This window comes from Oncorhynchus masou, chromosome 6 (genome assembly GCF_036934945.1).
Source record: "Oncorhynchus masou masou isolate Uvic2021 chromosome 6, UVic_Omas_1.1, whole genome shotgun sequence".
NCBI lineage: Eukaryota > Metazoa > Chordata > Actinopteri > Salmoniformes > Salmonidae > Oncorhynchus > Oncorhynchus masou.
This window is the reverse complement of record NC_088217.1, coordinates 24095406-24112828: the sequence shown is the minus strand read 5'-3', so window position 1 is coordinate 24112828 and position 17423 is coordinate 24095406. Positions and strand designations below refer to the sequence as shown.

Genomic DNA, 17423 nt, shown 5'->3' with positions numbered 1-17423 from the left:
TCCGGTAAGGAGAGAAATGACGTAATGCGGACTGCGCTCCTGGAGTAGGTGTTGGGCTGGAGAGAGAACACCACATCACTCTGAGTGAGGAATGAGCGGCACTCAGTGGGCTCCCCAGAGTAACACGGCGGGTTGTTGATCCTGGGCTCCGGAGACTCGGAAACCCTGGAAGTGGGCGGTGGATCGAGGTGGAGTTGGTGAACCTGTCTTGTGAGGTCGGAGACTTGGACGGCCAGGGTCTCAACGGCATGTTGAGCAGCAGACAATTCCTCCTCATGTCTGCCTAGCATCGCTCCCTGGATCTCGACGGCGGAGTGAAAAGGGTCCGGAGCCGCTGGGTCCATTCTTGGTCTGATTCTTCTGTTATGAACTTGAGTGAAGACCCAAAAGCGGTTTTAACAGAAAACAGAGTTCTTTAATGAAAATACAGGAATGGCATAAATCCTCTTCCAACGTTGTCAATGGAACAAAAGAACGTAGTATAATGCAGGTTGCACCTGCCATGCATGCAGACTCCGACAGGACAGGACAAGGTGGAAGCAAACGAGACGACAGCTTGCTTCTGGCATCAAAAAACACAAACAAGAATCAGACACTGAAAGTAGCAGGAACAGAGAAAGAAATAGAGACCTAATCAGAGGGGGAAGAGAGAACAGGTGTGAAGAGTGAAAGAGCTAGTTAGGGCAGATGTAGAACAGCTGAGGAATGAGAGACAGAGAAGGTAACCTAAAAAGACCAGCAGAGAGAGAGAATCAAGAGAAAGGACAGGAACAGACATAACAAGACATGACAGTAACACTCACACAGAGATAACTGTATTTACAGCCTTGAGGCTCTTCTCCTCTTTATGAGCCAATAAACCGGGAAATAATGCAACAGCTTTCAACAAACAGTGGTTTCATCCTGACAGTGCTAGCTACCAGCCTTGTACTGTATTACAGGGTCTTCACGTTCAGAGTAGCCTCATTGCCTCTCTTTAACCAACGTACTGGAGAAATCCTTTGTTTCACCAGAATTAGTATTTTCCTTTTCAGCTAAAAGTGTTCTATTATCTTACTACAGTGTTAAGTAGAATAGGTACATGTGCAGAGTAGGACAATGTCTATGGCTAGTGAGGCGTGGAAAGCCCTCCTGAAGAGACAGCATATTCCTTTATTCCTCTACCAGGGCATGTACTCTATCAGCCGTTGTTTTTGACCATCGCTGCTTCATATGCGTGAAAGAAATCCTCGCCTGGATTTCCCTGCTTCTCCTCGATCACCAGACGCTATGCAAGACGAACTACAATGCCAACTGTGTCGTTAACGTTTTATAACATGTCTGTCATCCAGCCCAACTGAACATATCACCTTGTCTTTGTTCACATTGTTCACTGGTCCAGTAAATTGTCTCTCTGGTGTGGCGGTCAAACCTTTCCATCCCACCAATCCCCAGTGTTACTTACATATACCCACCTGTGTGTGTGTGTGCGCGTGTGTGTGTGCGCTCGTCTGTCTGTTCAGTCATCCCATTCCAATCGGCTTCCCCTCCTGGGTGTGTGTGTCACTGACCTGAGGGGTATCCTACAAAGCAGGTTTGAGGAGTTATCAAGTTAACTTTGGTCAAGTCTGAGATCAACTCGGAATGACCGGAAATATGTAAGTGGCTCAACTTTTAGCCAAGTACATTTTCTATGGCAACAAATCCTTCAGAACTAACCTGCTCCGGGGTAGGCTAACTCCACCTACCCTGGATGAAATGATTGAGCCAAGAGTTGAGGACCAATGAAAAGAGGTTTCCTTCCTCTTGCAAACATTGTGTCATCATTCCCTTCATTTGAGAAAGGACGTATTCAAATATTTTTTTAAATCACTTTTTTTGTGTGTAATATATATCACATTGCACATTTGGTAATGACAGAATGCATTTTAATCTTCACGCACAGTAACACTTTTGTATGACTTAATACAGTTATTTTATCGATAGGAGTGGGGGAAAAGGTGTTTGTGGTTGTGCACTGATAAGAACACCAAAGTCAGCATTAACGATACGTGGTAACATAAAGACGGCACTTCTGAAAGCTTATTTCACACCGTAGCCTGCTGAATTTGCAAGAACTTTTCTTTCATTTTGATTCCGGAACAAATGGAAATGTGTCACTGACTCGCCCATGGATTGATGTTTCAGCATTGTCTCAATAAAGAGTTTGGTGTTCGACTAGCCACGTGCGACATGCACACGCAGTTACAAGCTCGCGTTATCGGCAGGCGTACAAGCAATATTCACCATCGTAGTATGTATGAAGCCTGAGCTGGAATGTGAAGCTAACAGATTCCGGTTAGCTTTAGAAAACCCTGAGTAGATCTAGCTTGCTTCGAGCATCAGTCATACTGATTCACAGTGTTTTGGCTCTATGTCACTGACCTGGGCCCAGCTGATCTGGGGTGACATGGGGATGGCAGCAGGGGCTTCCTGTTAGCAGGGGAAATTGAGTCAAACTCCTGTGGATTGGAAACGCCAGAGGGCCTCATAAGAAAACAGTGGGACGGGGAGAAGTTCATGGGTGGTTATTACAATGGTTATATATTAAACTAAAAGCCCAAATTCCCATTGTGTATACTTTGTTCAACGGCACAGAAAACGTTTTCTGCCACGTAAGCAAAGATTGTAAGGAATACATATAATTACCCATTGTTTAATCAAGTCAATTGCCATTCTGTGAAGAAATAGCTTCCAGGGGGAAACATAAATAGATGCAATTATGCATGGTGAATACATAGTCAATATAATATTATCTGTTAAAGAAATTCCCTCAACATTAGTCTTAGATTTCTGTAAAGATAAATTGGAAAATGATTGATGTAACTATTAGGTACAGTATGATAGAGGTTGGATACATACATGTGCTGTAACTCTTCATGATGAGTGTGTGGGGGTGTTGTTGACTGTGAGGAGGGGCATCAGGATTTGAGGCTACAATCAGAACTGTTTTCATAAAGCTGCAGGTTGTTTACCAAATAAGTTGCCGACAAATAATACAGACGCGGAAAGCTCTGAGCTAGCTTTTGATCAGGGATTGCTTTCCAGGAAAGTGAACTCGAGGCTACAGCTGGAAAAAAATCAAAAAGCGTTTCAAGTTTAAGTGTGTGTAATTACGTTTCTGTGGAGCGTATTATTTGACTGTAATTTTGTTCATTTATTTCTATCTGTGGTGTAGTTATTATGTACATTCCTGAAAACATGACTTTTTACATGTAATTAGGTTGTTTGTTATTTTGAAGGAAACAGATGTGTACATAAAGGATTAGATTTGTGTTTCCACCTGGTAGAGTGAGAGAGAGGAATATGTCAAACCAAGAAGAGACAGCCAGGGTTTTATTTACAGAAGTAGAAAATACATTACATTTCCCCAGAGCCTGCTCTCTCTCCCTACTATAGCATTTGCACAGAGTGTATAAAACATTAGGAACACATTCTTAATGTTGAGTTGCACCCCCTTTTGCCCTCAGAACAGCCTCAATTCGTTGAGGCATTGACTCTACCAGGTGTGGAAAGCGTTCCACAGGGATGCTGGCCCATGTTGACTCCAATGTTTCCACAGTTGTGTAAAGTTGGCTTGATGTCCTTTGGGTGGTGGACCATTCTTGATACACACTGGAAACTGTTGAGCGTGAAAAACACAGAAGCGTTGCAGTTCTTGACACAGTTCTTGCAGTTCTTGTCTCCTCCCCTTCATCTCCACTGATTGAAGTGAATTTAACAGGTGACATTAATAAGGGATCATCGCTTTCACCTGAATTCACCTGGTCAGCCTATGTCATGGAAAGAGCAGGTGTTTCTAATGTTTTGTGCAATCAGTGTATAAACAGTACCCTGTTGAGTGGCAAGCAGCTATCATCTGTTATTGCTGTGGCTGAAATGCGGGGGGATGCTATTTAACTGTATGAGAACTACTTATTTTCTCTTGTTGTTTTGAGACACAAACGGTGTTCTTCACTCGGCACACTGTTGTATGGCAAGCATATTTCCTTTATCTGCTCTTATAACTATGGCAAGACGTGTGTGTGTGCGTGTGTGTGTGCGTGTGTGTGTGCGTGTGTGTGTGTGTGTGTGTGTGTGTGTGTGTGTGTGTGTGTGTGTGTGTGTGTGTGTGTGTGTGTGTGTGTGTGTGTGTGTGTGTGTGCGTGTGCTTTTCTTTAGCGGTGTGAGATATTAGAGTGGCGCTGGTACAGACAGACACAAGCGATGAATGATGACTTCACTCCAGCTTACTGATGCCGCTATTAGTAAGAAGCACAGCCCAGATCCATAGCGCCCGCTTTTCCATGGAATCCAGACCTGGCCAATCAATGCACGCTTCCAGGCAGTATGTGGAACGGGGAAAAGACGATTCATCCTAATTTAACTTGATGGACAAATCTGTAGCACTCAGGGGTCTAGTTTACTGCTTCAGCATGAGAAACTGGTGACAAATGCATCTGAAAAAAGCCTAAATGCAGTGGATTGCTCCTCAGGTGTGTGTGTGGGGGGTATTTTAGTATTTCTGTAATATTTTATGTACATGCTGCTATTTCTTTGTTTTGCCTTTGTTTGTTTTGCCTTCTTGCCATGTTGCCCTCGCTAAATAGGTTTTTAACCCCAATGGGTCTTACCTGGTTAAAGAAAGGTAAATAAAAACATTGAAATGTGTAGCAGTGAACAGATCAAGAACAGCCACATCTTTAGGGGATTATTCTGTGGGGGTGAGAGAGGATTAGAAGAGCAGACAGTGAATCAGTAAGTAGATTTTTCTATTGGCTCACTGTCTCTTTCACTGCAAAGAGAAAGGTGGGAGGTGGGGTTTCACTCTCTGTCTCTATTTAGGAACTGTAGTACTCTGAGACGTTTTTTTGAATACTGTCCCAGATCTTAGTGCTGCGGATGGTGTACCTGACTCTCTCTCCCCTCTTCCTGCAGGGACCCACGGGACTGGGGGCTGGGCCTCCTCCTACCCTGAGTGTGTGGAGAGGAACCAATCACCAGTGGATATTTCAGACGAGGATGCCCAGGTGTCTCAGGAGTACCAGGAGCTGACCCTCAATGGGTTCAACGCTGAGTCGTCCAACAAGACCTCCATGAAGAACACAGGGAAGACAGGTTAGCGTGCCCTCATTCATTCATTCATTCATTCATAACTCTTTGAATTCAACAGATTTTCACTTCCTTAGCCGGGCGAGACAGGGATGGGTGCTATCCTCAATGCTCAGGTTAGATAACAGTTTAGATTCCTTCACTTCAACAGAACTGGTCTAATGCACTGCATCACAGTGCTAGCTGTGCTACTTGAGATCCTGGTTTGAGTCCAGACTCTGTCACAGCCAGCCGCGACATGGGGCGGCGCACAATTGGCCCAGCTTTGTCCATGTTAGGGGAGGGTTTGGTCGGCCGGGATGTACTTGTCCCATCGCGCTCTAGAAACTCCTGTGGCGGTCCGGGCGCATGCACGCTGACATGGTCGCCAGGTGTACAGTGTTTCCTCTGACACATCGGTGCGGCTGGCTTCCGAGTTCAGCGGGCATTGTGTCAAGAAGCAGTACGGCTTGGCAGGGTCGTGTTTCGGAGGATGTGCGGCTTTCAAACCTTCGCCTCCTGAGTCCGTACAGGAGTTGCAGCGATGGGACAAAACTGCAATTACTAATTGGATACCACGAAGAGAAAAAAATAACTATTGGAGTAGAACAGGCTTAGGTTTCCAATTCTTTAGTGGAGCTGGTCGAGACGATACATACATACACACTATTCGATTATGATGAGTTAACGTTCGGTTTTGGCTTTACATAGTGTTAAACTTCACCTTGTGTGTTCCTGCCGACATTATAATTACAGTAAACACAAAGGGTCTACATCTTAACAGCTGATTCTGAATGATTTTACAACTTTCTCTGCATGGTGCCTTGACCCGCTTTGGCTTTGAGCTATGTTTGACTGGCCAGCGTCCCGAAGTCTTCAGCTAAAAATAATTCCCCAGGCAAATTTCTATATCAATTTCTGGGAAACAATGAAATACCCTACTCTGCTCATTTTCAGTTAGTGGTCAAGAGTAAACAAAAATTGCTTCTTAGCAAAGAGCTATTTCTCAAACAATAATTTTGCTAGGACTGTCTGGGAGTGGGGAGGGGAAAACGGAAAACTAGCTCTTATTGGCAGAGAGGTTTTTAATGCTTTCTTATTGGTCTATGAACACATTTACTGAAATTCCAGCCAGTCTTTTCAAACAGCTCTTACACTCACAGAACATTATCATAATTTTCACAATTTCACCATGTTATTTCAACCATCATAGTGTGGAAAAATACACTGCTCAAAAAAATAAAGGGAACACTTAAACAACACAATGTAACTCCAAGTCAATCACACTTCTGTAAAATCAGACTGTCCACTTAGGAAGCAACACCGATTGACAATACATTTCACATGCTGTTTTGCAAATGGAATAGACAACAGCTGGAAGTTACAGGCAATTAGCAAGACACCCCCAATAAAGGAGTGGTTCTGCAGGTGTGGACTATAGACCACTTCTCAGTTCCTGTGCTTCCTGGCTGATGTTTTGGTCACTGGAGATGCCGTGGAGAACGTTCTGCTGCCTGCAACATCCTCCAGCATGACCGGTTTGGTGGTGGGTCAGTCATGGTGTCTTTGGGGGGCCGTACAGCCCTCCATGTGCTCGCCAGAGGTAGCCTGATTGCCATTAGGTACCGAGATGAGATCCTCAGACCCCTTGTGAGACCATATGCTGGTGCGGTTGGCCTTGGGTTCCTCCTAATGCAAGACAATGCTAGACCTCACGTGGCTGGAGTGTGTCAGCAGTTCCTGCAAGAGGAAGGCATTGATGCTATGGACTGGCCCGCCCGTTCCCCAGACCTGAATCCAATTGAGCACATCTGGGACATCATGTTTCGCTCCATCCACCAATGCCACGTTGCACCACAGACTGTCCAGGAGTTGGCGGATGCTTTAGTCCAGGTCTGGGAGGAGATCCTTCAGGAGACCATCCGCCACCTCATCAGGAGCATGCCCAGGCGTTGTAGGGAGGTCATACAGGCACGTGGAGGCCACACACACTACTGAACCTCATTTTGACTTGTTTTAAGGACATTACATCAAAGTTGGATCAGCCTGTAGTGTGGTTTTCCACTTTCATTTTGAGTGTGACTCCAAATCCAGACCTCCATGGGTTGATACATTTGATTTCCATTGATAATTTTTGTGTGATTTTGTTGTCAGCACATTCAACTATGTAAAGAAAAAAGTATTTAATAAGAATATTTAATTCATTCAGATCTAGGATGTGTTATTTTAGTGTTCCCTTTATTTTTTTGAGCAGTGTATATAAACCCAAGGTAATCATATTTTTGACTGCACTGGGCCTTTTAGCAAATTCACGTGGAAAGGTGAACTTGGAGACATTGGCATTGATCAAGGATTTACTTCCCTTCTTTCACAGCCTGTGCTTCAAGATATTTTTGGCTTAGCATCTAATTCCCGCTCTGCTCGACTGCTGGAGCGCTCAAACACAGTCCCAGGGCCGGCCCGCCTGCCTCTCCTTTAGTGTTGCACGGTATACCGAAAACCCCCCAAAATGACTAATAATAAAGGTTCGGCACTAGAATTTTTGTTACGTTTGGTAGTTCTGTCAAATGTGTCTCACGTGTATCAGTGCAGGACCTTTATAGTGTGAAGAGCACAGTTCCTGCTCCACTTACTCATTCATTGCAAGAGCTGTCTGGACTGCATTGCTAGCTCCCAAATCAAATTATATTGAATGTTTGTCAAATGTACCGAATAGAACTGGTATAGACTTTACTGTGAAATTATTGCTAATGAATCCTTTCCATGGTATCACAACGAATACAGTGAAATACACAGGAATTAAACTATATACAGAGTGTACCATTACTAGATCATTGTGCAGAGGTACAAGGTATTTGAGGTAGAATAGATAAACATGAAGGCAGGGTAAAGTGACTAGTCATCAGGACGGATAATAATAAGAGTAAAATAAAGAACAGAGTAGCAGCAGTTAATTATTTTGTGTGTGTGTGTGTGTGTGTGTGTGTGTGTGTGTGTGTGTGTGTGTATATATATAAATGTGTGTGTGAGGGTGTATATGGTGTGTATATATAGTCAGTGCAGATATTTAGGGTACCACTATTTAGCAGTCTTATGGCTTGAGGGTAGAAGCTGTCTCGGAGCCAGTTGGTCTGAGAGCTGATGCTCCGGTACCATTTGCTGGACGGTAGCAGAGTGAACAGTCTATGGCTTGGGTGGCTGAAGTCTTTGGCAATTTTTCAGCCTTCCTCTGATATAAAGGGAGCTCGGCCCCAGTGATGTACTGTACTGTCTGCATCACCCTCTGTAGCGATTTGTGGTCAAGGGTGGTGCATTTGCCATACCAAGCGGCCAGTCAAGATGCTGTCGATGGTGCAGCTGTAGAACTTTTTGAGGATCCAAGGGCCCATCCAAATCTTTTCAGCCTCCTGATGGGGAAGAGGCGCTGCCGTGTCCTCTTTACAACTATGCGCGTATGTGTGGACCATGGTAAGCCATTAGTGATGTGGACTCCAATGAACTTGAAGCTCTCGACCCGCTCCAGAACAGTTTGAATAATGCAACTCGGCATGTAGAACTGTTTTAACTGTTCATTACCTATCGGGCTGCCGAGTGGCACAGCGTCTTAAGGCACTGCATCTTACTGCTGGAGGCGTCACTACAGACCCTGGTATGATTCCAGGCTGAATCACAACCGGCCGTGATTTGGAGTCCCATAGGGCGGCAAAACTATGTCCATAGAGGCCAGAACACTTTTACAATGCAAGACAATATCAGTAGCTTCCAGCTTTAATTGTAGACTAACCTTCCTTGTTAGCATACAGCTGAATTAACTACCCATGAAATCAACTAAAAGAAGCTCAATAACTCAATGCATGCACACACTCCTATTGAATAATATGCATTCACCAGCATTGGGAATAGACCTAGGCTACATCTGGATTTACCCAGTTTAGCATTCAAATTAATTATGACCATTGTTATTTTGGAGGTAAATTGATAAAAGCTACGTAAAATTGATTGTATAACTGATTAATTATTGCATACATGGGTGTCTAAAAAAAAGTTTAAATGTGGTGATATAACGCTGTCTGGATCAAGTGCCATTCTGTGACTTTTTTTGTTGTTGGATTGTTTTGGTATTGAGTATTGTGATGGTATTGAGTACTGTGATGGTTTGAGTACTGTGATGGTATTGAGTATTGTGATGGTATTGAGTATTGTGATGGTATTGAGTATCGTGATGGTATTGAGTATTGTGATGGTATTGAGTATCGCTTCTGTGTGCATCTGCATGTGTCTCTTTGCATGTGTATGCATGTTTGGTTGACTATGACACTGTCCATAGCAGGGGGATCAGTTTTCAGCTGTGTGGTTGTATGTTTATAGTGTGCTTGAAGGAGCTTGTGAAAATCTCCTGGATCTGGGGCCTTTTCACAAACCCTAGCCTGGTAGACATGTACAGCCATCTCTCTCTCTCTCTCACACTCTCTTTCCCCTCATTCATACTGTCCATCTCTTCCACTGTCTTTTGTCCTGTCTACCTTTCTCTCTTTCTCTCATTTCCCTCCCTCCCTCCCTCCCTCCCTCCCTCCCTCCCTCCCTCCCTCCCTCCCTCCCTCCCTCCCTCCCTCCCTCCCTCCCTCCCTCCCTCCCTCCCTCCCTCCCTCCCTCCCTCCCTCCCTCCCTCCTGTGACACTGCTTGTTTCCACAGCTCTGTTTTTTTTTACAGTCACTCTGGTTTTGTTTCTCCTCTCCTCTCCTCTCCTCAGTTGGCTTTGTAAATAAAAGAAGCCTTGCTGTAGCTGCATCTTTTCTGGAGGGCCCAGCTAGGCTTAATCCACCTATAACAGTCAGGGGGATCAGGGGCCTAATCTGGCTAATAATATCAGCTGGAGAGATGTTCAGGAGTTTTGGATTCATCGAAACATGCACAGAGCACACTCACTTAGCTCCTTCGCCACGGACAGAGAGGGGAAATGTCAGAGTTCTTCACATACGATGGAGTTCCGTGGCCTGTATTCATAAAGTGCCTCAGCGTGGGAGGAGTGCTGTTCTAGGATCACGACCCCCCCTGTCCATATCATCTTTTTCATTATGATCTAAAAGGCATAACTAATCCTAGATCAGCACATCACTCTTCGAATACAGGCCCATATGTTGTGTGACGGGAATCTAGAAATCCAGCATCAGTGTTTAGTGTTTACACCACACACGGCCAAAGCCTTTACTTATAATTACATTTCCCAACTCCTGAAAGGGGGATTCTTCAACAAGACAAGATGTAACTAACTTCAAAGCAAACTGCAAAGTCATGTTTTGTCTCCAAAATGTGGAAGTTCTCTTGCATGATGAAAAAAACGTTGTCAACCAATGCTAATTAAACTGTGTTTGATAATGTATTTAAATGTAGAAAGTCCATGGAAGGCTGTAACTAGTCCAAGCCCTTTGATCAAACATGGATATCTCCCTGACAGAGCATGTTTACTGGAGGTTGCAGGGGTTAATTGATGGCGTAATTGTGTATTTATTAAGGATTCTCATTAGTTCCTGCAGCAGCTACTCCTCCTGGGGTCCAGCAACATTTGTTTTTCTTTTTTATTTATTTAACCAGGTAAGTCAATTAATTAAGAACAAATTCTTATTTTCAATGACAGCCTAGGAACAGTGGGTTAACTGCCTATCCAGGGGCAGAACGAAAGATTTGTACCTTGTCAGCTCGGGGATTTGAACTTGCCCAACGCTCTAACCACTAGGCTTCCCTGCCGCCCCCACCATTAAGGCAGTTATATACCATTTAAAATATGACATTACATTTCATTATGTACCCAATCCTTATTGTAGCTGGATTATGTTGGAGAACTCTGTGTTCTGTAAGACAGTTAACTCTTTATCCACAATATGGCAGGGGCTGTAAAGACTTAATACATGTTTTTCCATCAGCAGACTATGATCGATAATGTCAAAAGCCGAACTGAAGTCCTACATTTCTCTTAGCCAATCATCAGTAATTTGTGTAAGTGTGGCGCTTGTTGAATGTCAAATCAAATTGTATTAGTCACATGCACCAAATACAACAGGTCACCTTACAGTGAAATGCTTACTTACGAGCCCCTAACCAACAGTGCAGTTTATAAAATATGGATAAGATTAAGAGATAAAAGTAACAAGTAATTAAAGAGCAGAAGTAAAAAATAATATATACAGGGGGGTGCAGGTACAGAGTCAATGTGCAGTGGCACCGGTTAGTTGAGGTAGTATGTACATGTAGGTAGAGTTAATTAAAGTGACTATGCATAGATGACAACAGAGAGTGGCGGGGGGGCAAATGCGAATAGTCTGGGTAGTCATTTGACTAGATGTTCAGGAGGAGTCTTATGGCATTGGGGTAGAAGCTGTTTAGAAGCCTCTTGGATCTAGACTTGGCGCTCCGGTACCACTTGCCGTGTGGTAGCAGCGAGAACAGTCTATGACTAGGGTGACTGTAGTCTTCGACAATTTTTAGGGCCTTCCTCTGACACCGACTGGTATAGAGGTCCTGGACGGCAGGAAGCTTGGCCCCAGTGATGTACTGGGCTGTTCGCACTACCCACTGCAGTGCATTGCGTTCGGAGGTCGAGCAGTTGCCATACCAGGCATTAATGCAACGAGTCTCCATGCTCTCGATGGTGCAGCTGTAGAACCTTTTGAGGATCTGAGGACCCATGCCAAATCTTTTCTGTCTCCTGAGGGGGAATAGGTTTTGCCGTGCCCACTTCATGACTGTCATGGTGTGCTTGGATCATGTTAGTTTGTTGGTGATGTGGACAGCAAGGAATTTGTAGCTTTCAACCTGCTCCAATGCAGCCCTGTCGATGAGAATTGGGGCATGCTCGGCCTTCTTTTTCCTGTACTCCACAATCATCCCCTTTGCCATGATCACGTTGAGGGAGAGGTTCTTGCCCTGGCACCACACGAGCAGGTCTCTGACCTCCTCCCTATAGGCTGTCTCGTTGTTGTCGGTGATCAGGCCTACCACTGTTGTGTCATCGGCAAATTTAATGATGGTGTTGGAGTCGTGCCTGGCCATGCAGTCATGAGTGAACAGGGAGTACAAGGGGCTGAGCACGCACCACTGAGGGGCCCCAGTGTTGAGGATCAGAATGGCGGATATGTTGTTATCTACCCCTACCATCTGGGGGCGGCCCCTCAGGAAGTCCAGGATCCAGTTGCAGAGGGAGGTGTTTAATCCCAGTGTCCTTAGCTTATTGATGAGCTTTGAGGGCACTATAGTGTTGAACACTGAGCTGGAGTCAATGAATAGCATTCTCACGTAGGTGTTCCTTTTGTCCAGGTGGGAAAGGGCAGTGTGGACTGCAATAGAGACTGCATCATCTGTGAATTTGTTGGGGCAGTATGCAAATTGGAGTGGGTCTAGGGTTTCTCGGATAATGATGTTGATGTGAACCATGACCAGCCTTTCAAAGCACTTCATAGCTACGGACGTGAGTGCTACGGGTTGGTAGTTATTTAGGCAGGTTACCTTAGTGTTCTTGGGCACAGGCACTATGATAGTCTGCTTAAAACATGTTGGTATTACAGACTCAGACAGGGAGAGGTTGAAAATGTCAGTGAAGACATTTGCTAGTTGGTCAGAGCATGCTCGCAGTCCTGGTAATTTTTCTGGCCCTGCAGCCTTGTGAATGTTTCGTTCTAAAGGTCTTCTGGTACAGCTGGTGCGCTCATGCACATTTCAGTGTTATTTACCTCGAAGCAAGCATAGAAGTAGGTTAGCTCGTCCGGTAGGCTTGTGTCACTGGGCAGCTCTCGGCTGTGCTTCCCTTTGTAGTCTGTAATGGTTTGCAGGCCCTGCCACATCCGACGAGTGTCAGAGCCGGTGTCGTACGACTCAATCTTAGTCCTGTAATGATGCTTTGCCTGTTTGATGGTTCGTCGGAGGCCTTAGCGTGATTTCTCATAAGCTTCCGGGTTAGAGTCCGCTCCTTGAAAGCAGCAGCTGTAGCCGTTAGCTCAGTGCGGATGCAGCCTGTAATCCATAGCTTCTGGTTGTGGTATGTACTAGAGGTCGACCGATTATGATTTTTCAACGTCGATACTGATTATTGGAGGATCAAAAAAAGACGATACTGATTAATCGGACGATTTATATACAGTGCCTTGCGAAAGTATTCGGCCCCCTTGAACTTTGCGACCTTTTGCCACATTTCAGGCTTCAAACATAAAGATATAAATCTGTATTTTTTTGTGAAGAATCAACAACAAGTGGGACACAATCATGAAGTGTAACGACATTTATTGGATATTTCAAACTTTTTTGCACGCCCAATTTTTCAATTTTTGATTTGTTAAAAAAGTTTGAAATATTCAGTAAATGTCGTTCCCCTTCATGATTGTGTCCCACCTGTTGTTGATTCTTCACAAAAAAATACAGTTTTATATCTTTATGTTTGAAGCCTGAAATGTGGCAAAAGGTCGCAAAGTTCAAGGGGGCCGAATACTTTCGCAAGGCACTGTATATATCTACTAATGACAATTACTACAATACTGAATGAACACTTTTATTTTAAATTAATGTAATACATTAAATAAAAAAAACATTTTGTCTCAAATAAATAATGAAACATGTTCAATTTGGTTTAAATAATGCAAAAACACAGTGTTGGAGAAGAAAGTAAAATTGCAATATGTGCATTTAAAAAAGCTAACGTTTAAGTTCCTTGCTCAGAACATGAGAACAAATGAAAGCTGGTAGTTCCTTTTAACAGGAGTCTTCAATATTCCCAGTTAATAAGTTTTAGGATGTAGTTATTATAGGAATTATAGGGCTATTTCTCTCTATACCATTTGTATTTCATATACCTTTGACTATTGGATGTTCTTATAGGCACTATAGTCTTGCCAGCCTCGGGAGTTGATAGGCTTGAAGTCATAACCAGCACTGTGCTTCAAGCATTGTGAAGAGCTGCTGGCAATGCAGATCACTGGGGTCGTGGCCTGTTCCCGAGGGAGCCGTATATTCTTCGCCTCGGGCTCGTCAGAGTCGTGAAAGAAGAAAAAGGATTCTACTTGTCTGTGGTGAGTAATCGCAGTCCTGATGTCTAGAAGTTATTTTCGGTCATAAGAGACGGTAGCGGCAACATTATGTACAAAAATAGTAAAAAATAAGTTACGAACAACGCAGATCAACGAACAATAAAACACAATAGGTTGGGGGCACGTAAAATGTCTGCCTTCTGCTTCGGCGCCATCCTTCCCTATAATAATGCCGAAAGTCTGTTGTCAATTTGTTTACAGTAAAAAAGAAGACAATGTAGTAATATAGTTTATCTGGTCAAACACCATTTTTTCCAAACGTTTACTAACAGGCTGATTGGTCAGCTATGTGAATATATGGCAAATAGGAGTGGCAATATCGTCCTCTATTATCCTCAGTCATTTTGCAACCGGACTCCTGTGACTTGTCATTGTTGATACACACAATTCTTTTACTACTTCCACACTCACTTATGGAATTCAAAATGACAATGCTTATCTTTCATCATTTGATCAGTTATACTTCGGATGTTTAGTGTTGCTGGCATACCTAAGTTTTCTAATCTTGGCAAGGAAAAAAATCATTAAAGTAATTGGCAATATCAATCGGTTTTGTGATGAATGAGCCATCTGATTCAATGAATAATGGAGCTGAGTTTGCCTTTTTGCCAAATATTTAATTTAAGGTGTTCCAAAGCTTTTAATATAATTCTTTATGTCATTTTTCTTTGTTTCATAGTATAGTTTCTTATTCTTTTTCAGTCACATGATTTCTCAATTTTCAGTACGTTTTGCCACTCGGTTGTGCAGCCAGAATAATTAGCCATTCCTTTTGCCTCGTCCCTCTGAACCATACATTTATTCAATTCCTCATCAATCCACGGGAATTAACTATTTTTACAGTCATTTAACTAGAATAAGCAATTTCAAAAATGTGTCAAGTGCAGCATATGGTTGCTCCTCATTACACACCACAGACCAACAAATATTATTTACATCAACAACATAGGAATCACTACAAAAGTTATTGTATTACCTCTTATACACTATATTAGACCCAGCCTTTTGAAATGTAGATATCTAGATATGGCTACACTACTGTGATCACTACATCCTATGGATTTGGATACTGCTTTCAAGCTAATTTCTGCAGCATTAGTAATGATGTAATTAATACATGTTGATTATTTTATTCCTGTGCTGTTTGTAACTACCCTGGTAGGTTGACTAATAACCTGAAGCAGATTGCATGCACTAGTTTAGTTTGAAGCTTTTTCTTGAGTGAGCAGCTTGATGAAAGTCAATATTTAAATCACCCAGAAAATATACCTCTCTGTTGATATCACATACCTTATCAAGCATTTCACACATATTATCCATATTATCCACGTGTACTTCCGGCGCCGACAGAGATGGCCGCCTCGCTTCGCGTTCCTAGGAAACTATGCAGTTTTTTGTTTTTTTTACGTGTTATTTCTTACATTAGTACCCCAGGTCATCTTAGGTTTCATTACATACAGTCGATAAGAACTACTATATATAAGATCAGCGTCAACTCACCATCAGTACGACCAAGAATATGTTTTTCGCGACGCGGATCCTGTGTTCTCCCTTACAAACAGGACAACGGAATGGATCGCATGCAGCGACCCAAAAAAACGACTCCGAAAAAGATGGAAACGAGGCGGTCTTCTGGTCAGACTCCGGAGACGGGCACACCGTGCACCACTCCCTAGCATTCTTCTTGCCAATGTCCAGTCTCTTGACAACAAGGTTGATGAAATCCGAGCAAGGGTAGCATTCCAGAGGGACATCAGAGACTGTAACGTTCTGTGCTTCACGGAAACATGGCTCACTGGAGAGACGCTATCCGAAGCGGTGCAGCCAACGGGTTTCTCCACGCATTGCGCCGACAGAAACAAACACCTTTCTGGTAAGAAGAGGGGTGGGGGCGTATGCCTTATGACTAACGAGACATGGTGCGATGAAAGAAACATACAGGAACTCAAATCCTTCTGTTCACCTGATTTAGAATTCCTCACAATCAAATGTAGACCGCATTATCTACCAAGAGAATTCTCTTCGATTATAATCACAGCCGTATATATCCCCCCCAAGCAGACACATCGATGGCTCTGAACGAACTTTATTTAACTCTTTGCAAACTGGAAACCATTTATCCGGAGGCTGCATTCATTGTTGCTGGGGATTTTAACAAGGCTAATCTGAAAACAAGACTCCCTAAATTTTATCAGCATATCGATTGCGCAACCAGGGGTGGAAAAACATTGGATCACTGTTACTCTAACTTCCGCGACGCATATAAGGCCCTGCCCCGCCCCCCTTTCGGAAAAGCTGACCACGACTCCATTTTGCTGATCCCTGCCTGCAGACAGAAACTGAAACAAGAAGCTCCCACGCTGAGGTCTGTCCAACGCTGGTCCGACCAAGCTGACTCCACACTCCAAGACTGCTTCCTTCACGTGGACTGGGACATGTTTCGTATTGCGTCAGATAACAACATTGACGAATACGCTGATTCGGTGTGTGAGTTCATTAGAACATGCGTTGAAGATGTCGTTCCCATAGCAACAATTAAAACATTCCCTAACCAGAAACCGTGGATTGATGGCAGCATTCGCGTGAAACTGAATGCGCGAACCACTGCTTTGAATCAGGGCAAGGTGTCTGGTAACATGACCGAGTACAAACAGTGCAGCTATTCCCTCCGCAATGCTATCAAACAAGCTAAGCGTCAGTACAGAGACAAATTACAATCTCAATTCAACGGCTCAGACACAAGAGGCATGTGGCAGGGTCTACAGTCAATCACGGACTACAGGAAGAAATCCAGCCCAGTCACGGACCAGGATGTCTTGCTCCCAGGCAGACTAAATAACTTTTTTGCCCGCTTTGAGGACAATACAGTGCCACTGACACGGCCTGCAACGGAAACATGCGGTCTATCCTTCACTGCAGCCGAGGTGAGTAAAACATTTAAACGTGTTAACCCTCGCAGGGCTGCAGGCCCAGATGGTATCCCCAGCCGCGCCCTCAGAGCATGCGCAGACCAGCTGGCTGGTGTGTTTACGGACATATTCAATCAATTCCTATACCAGTCTGCTGTTCCCACATGCTTCAAGAGGGCCACCATTGTTCCTGTTCCCAAGAAAGCTAAGGTCACTGAGCTAAACGACTACCGCCCCGTAGCACTCACTTCCGTCATCATGAAGTGCTTTGAGAGACTAGTCAAGGACCATATCACCTCCACCCTACCTGACAGCCTAGACCCACTACAATTTGCTTACCGCCCAAATAGGTCC

General features: G+C 43.9%; 1 protein-coding gene across 1 annotated transcript in view; it reads left to right on the top strand.

The window, feature by feature from the left end:
• Positions 1-17423, top strand: part of LOC135541706 (receptor-type tyrosine-protein phosphatase gamma-like) — a 257842-nt gene that overhangs the window by 124414 nt on the left and 116005 nt on the right. The window contains exon 3 of the mRNA XM_064968018.1: positions 4936-5115. Within this exon, the coding sequence (XP_064824090.1) occupies positions 4936-5115 (180 nt within the window). The remainder of the gene's footprint in view (positions 1-4935; positions 5116-17423) is intronic.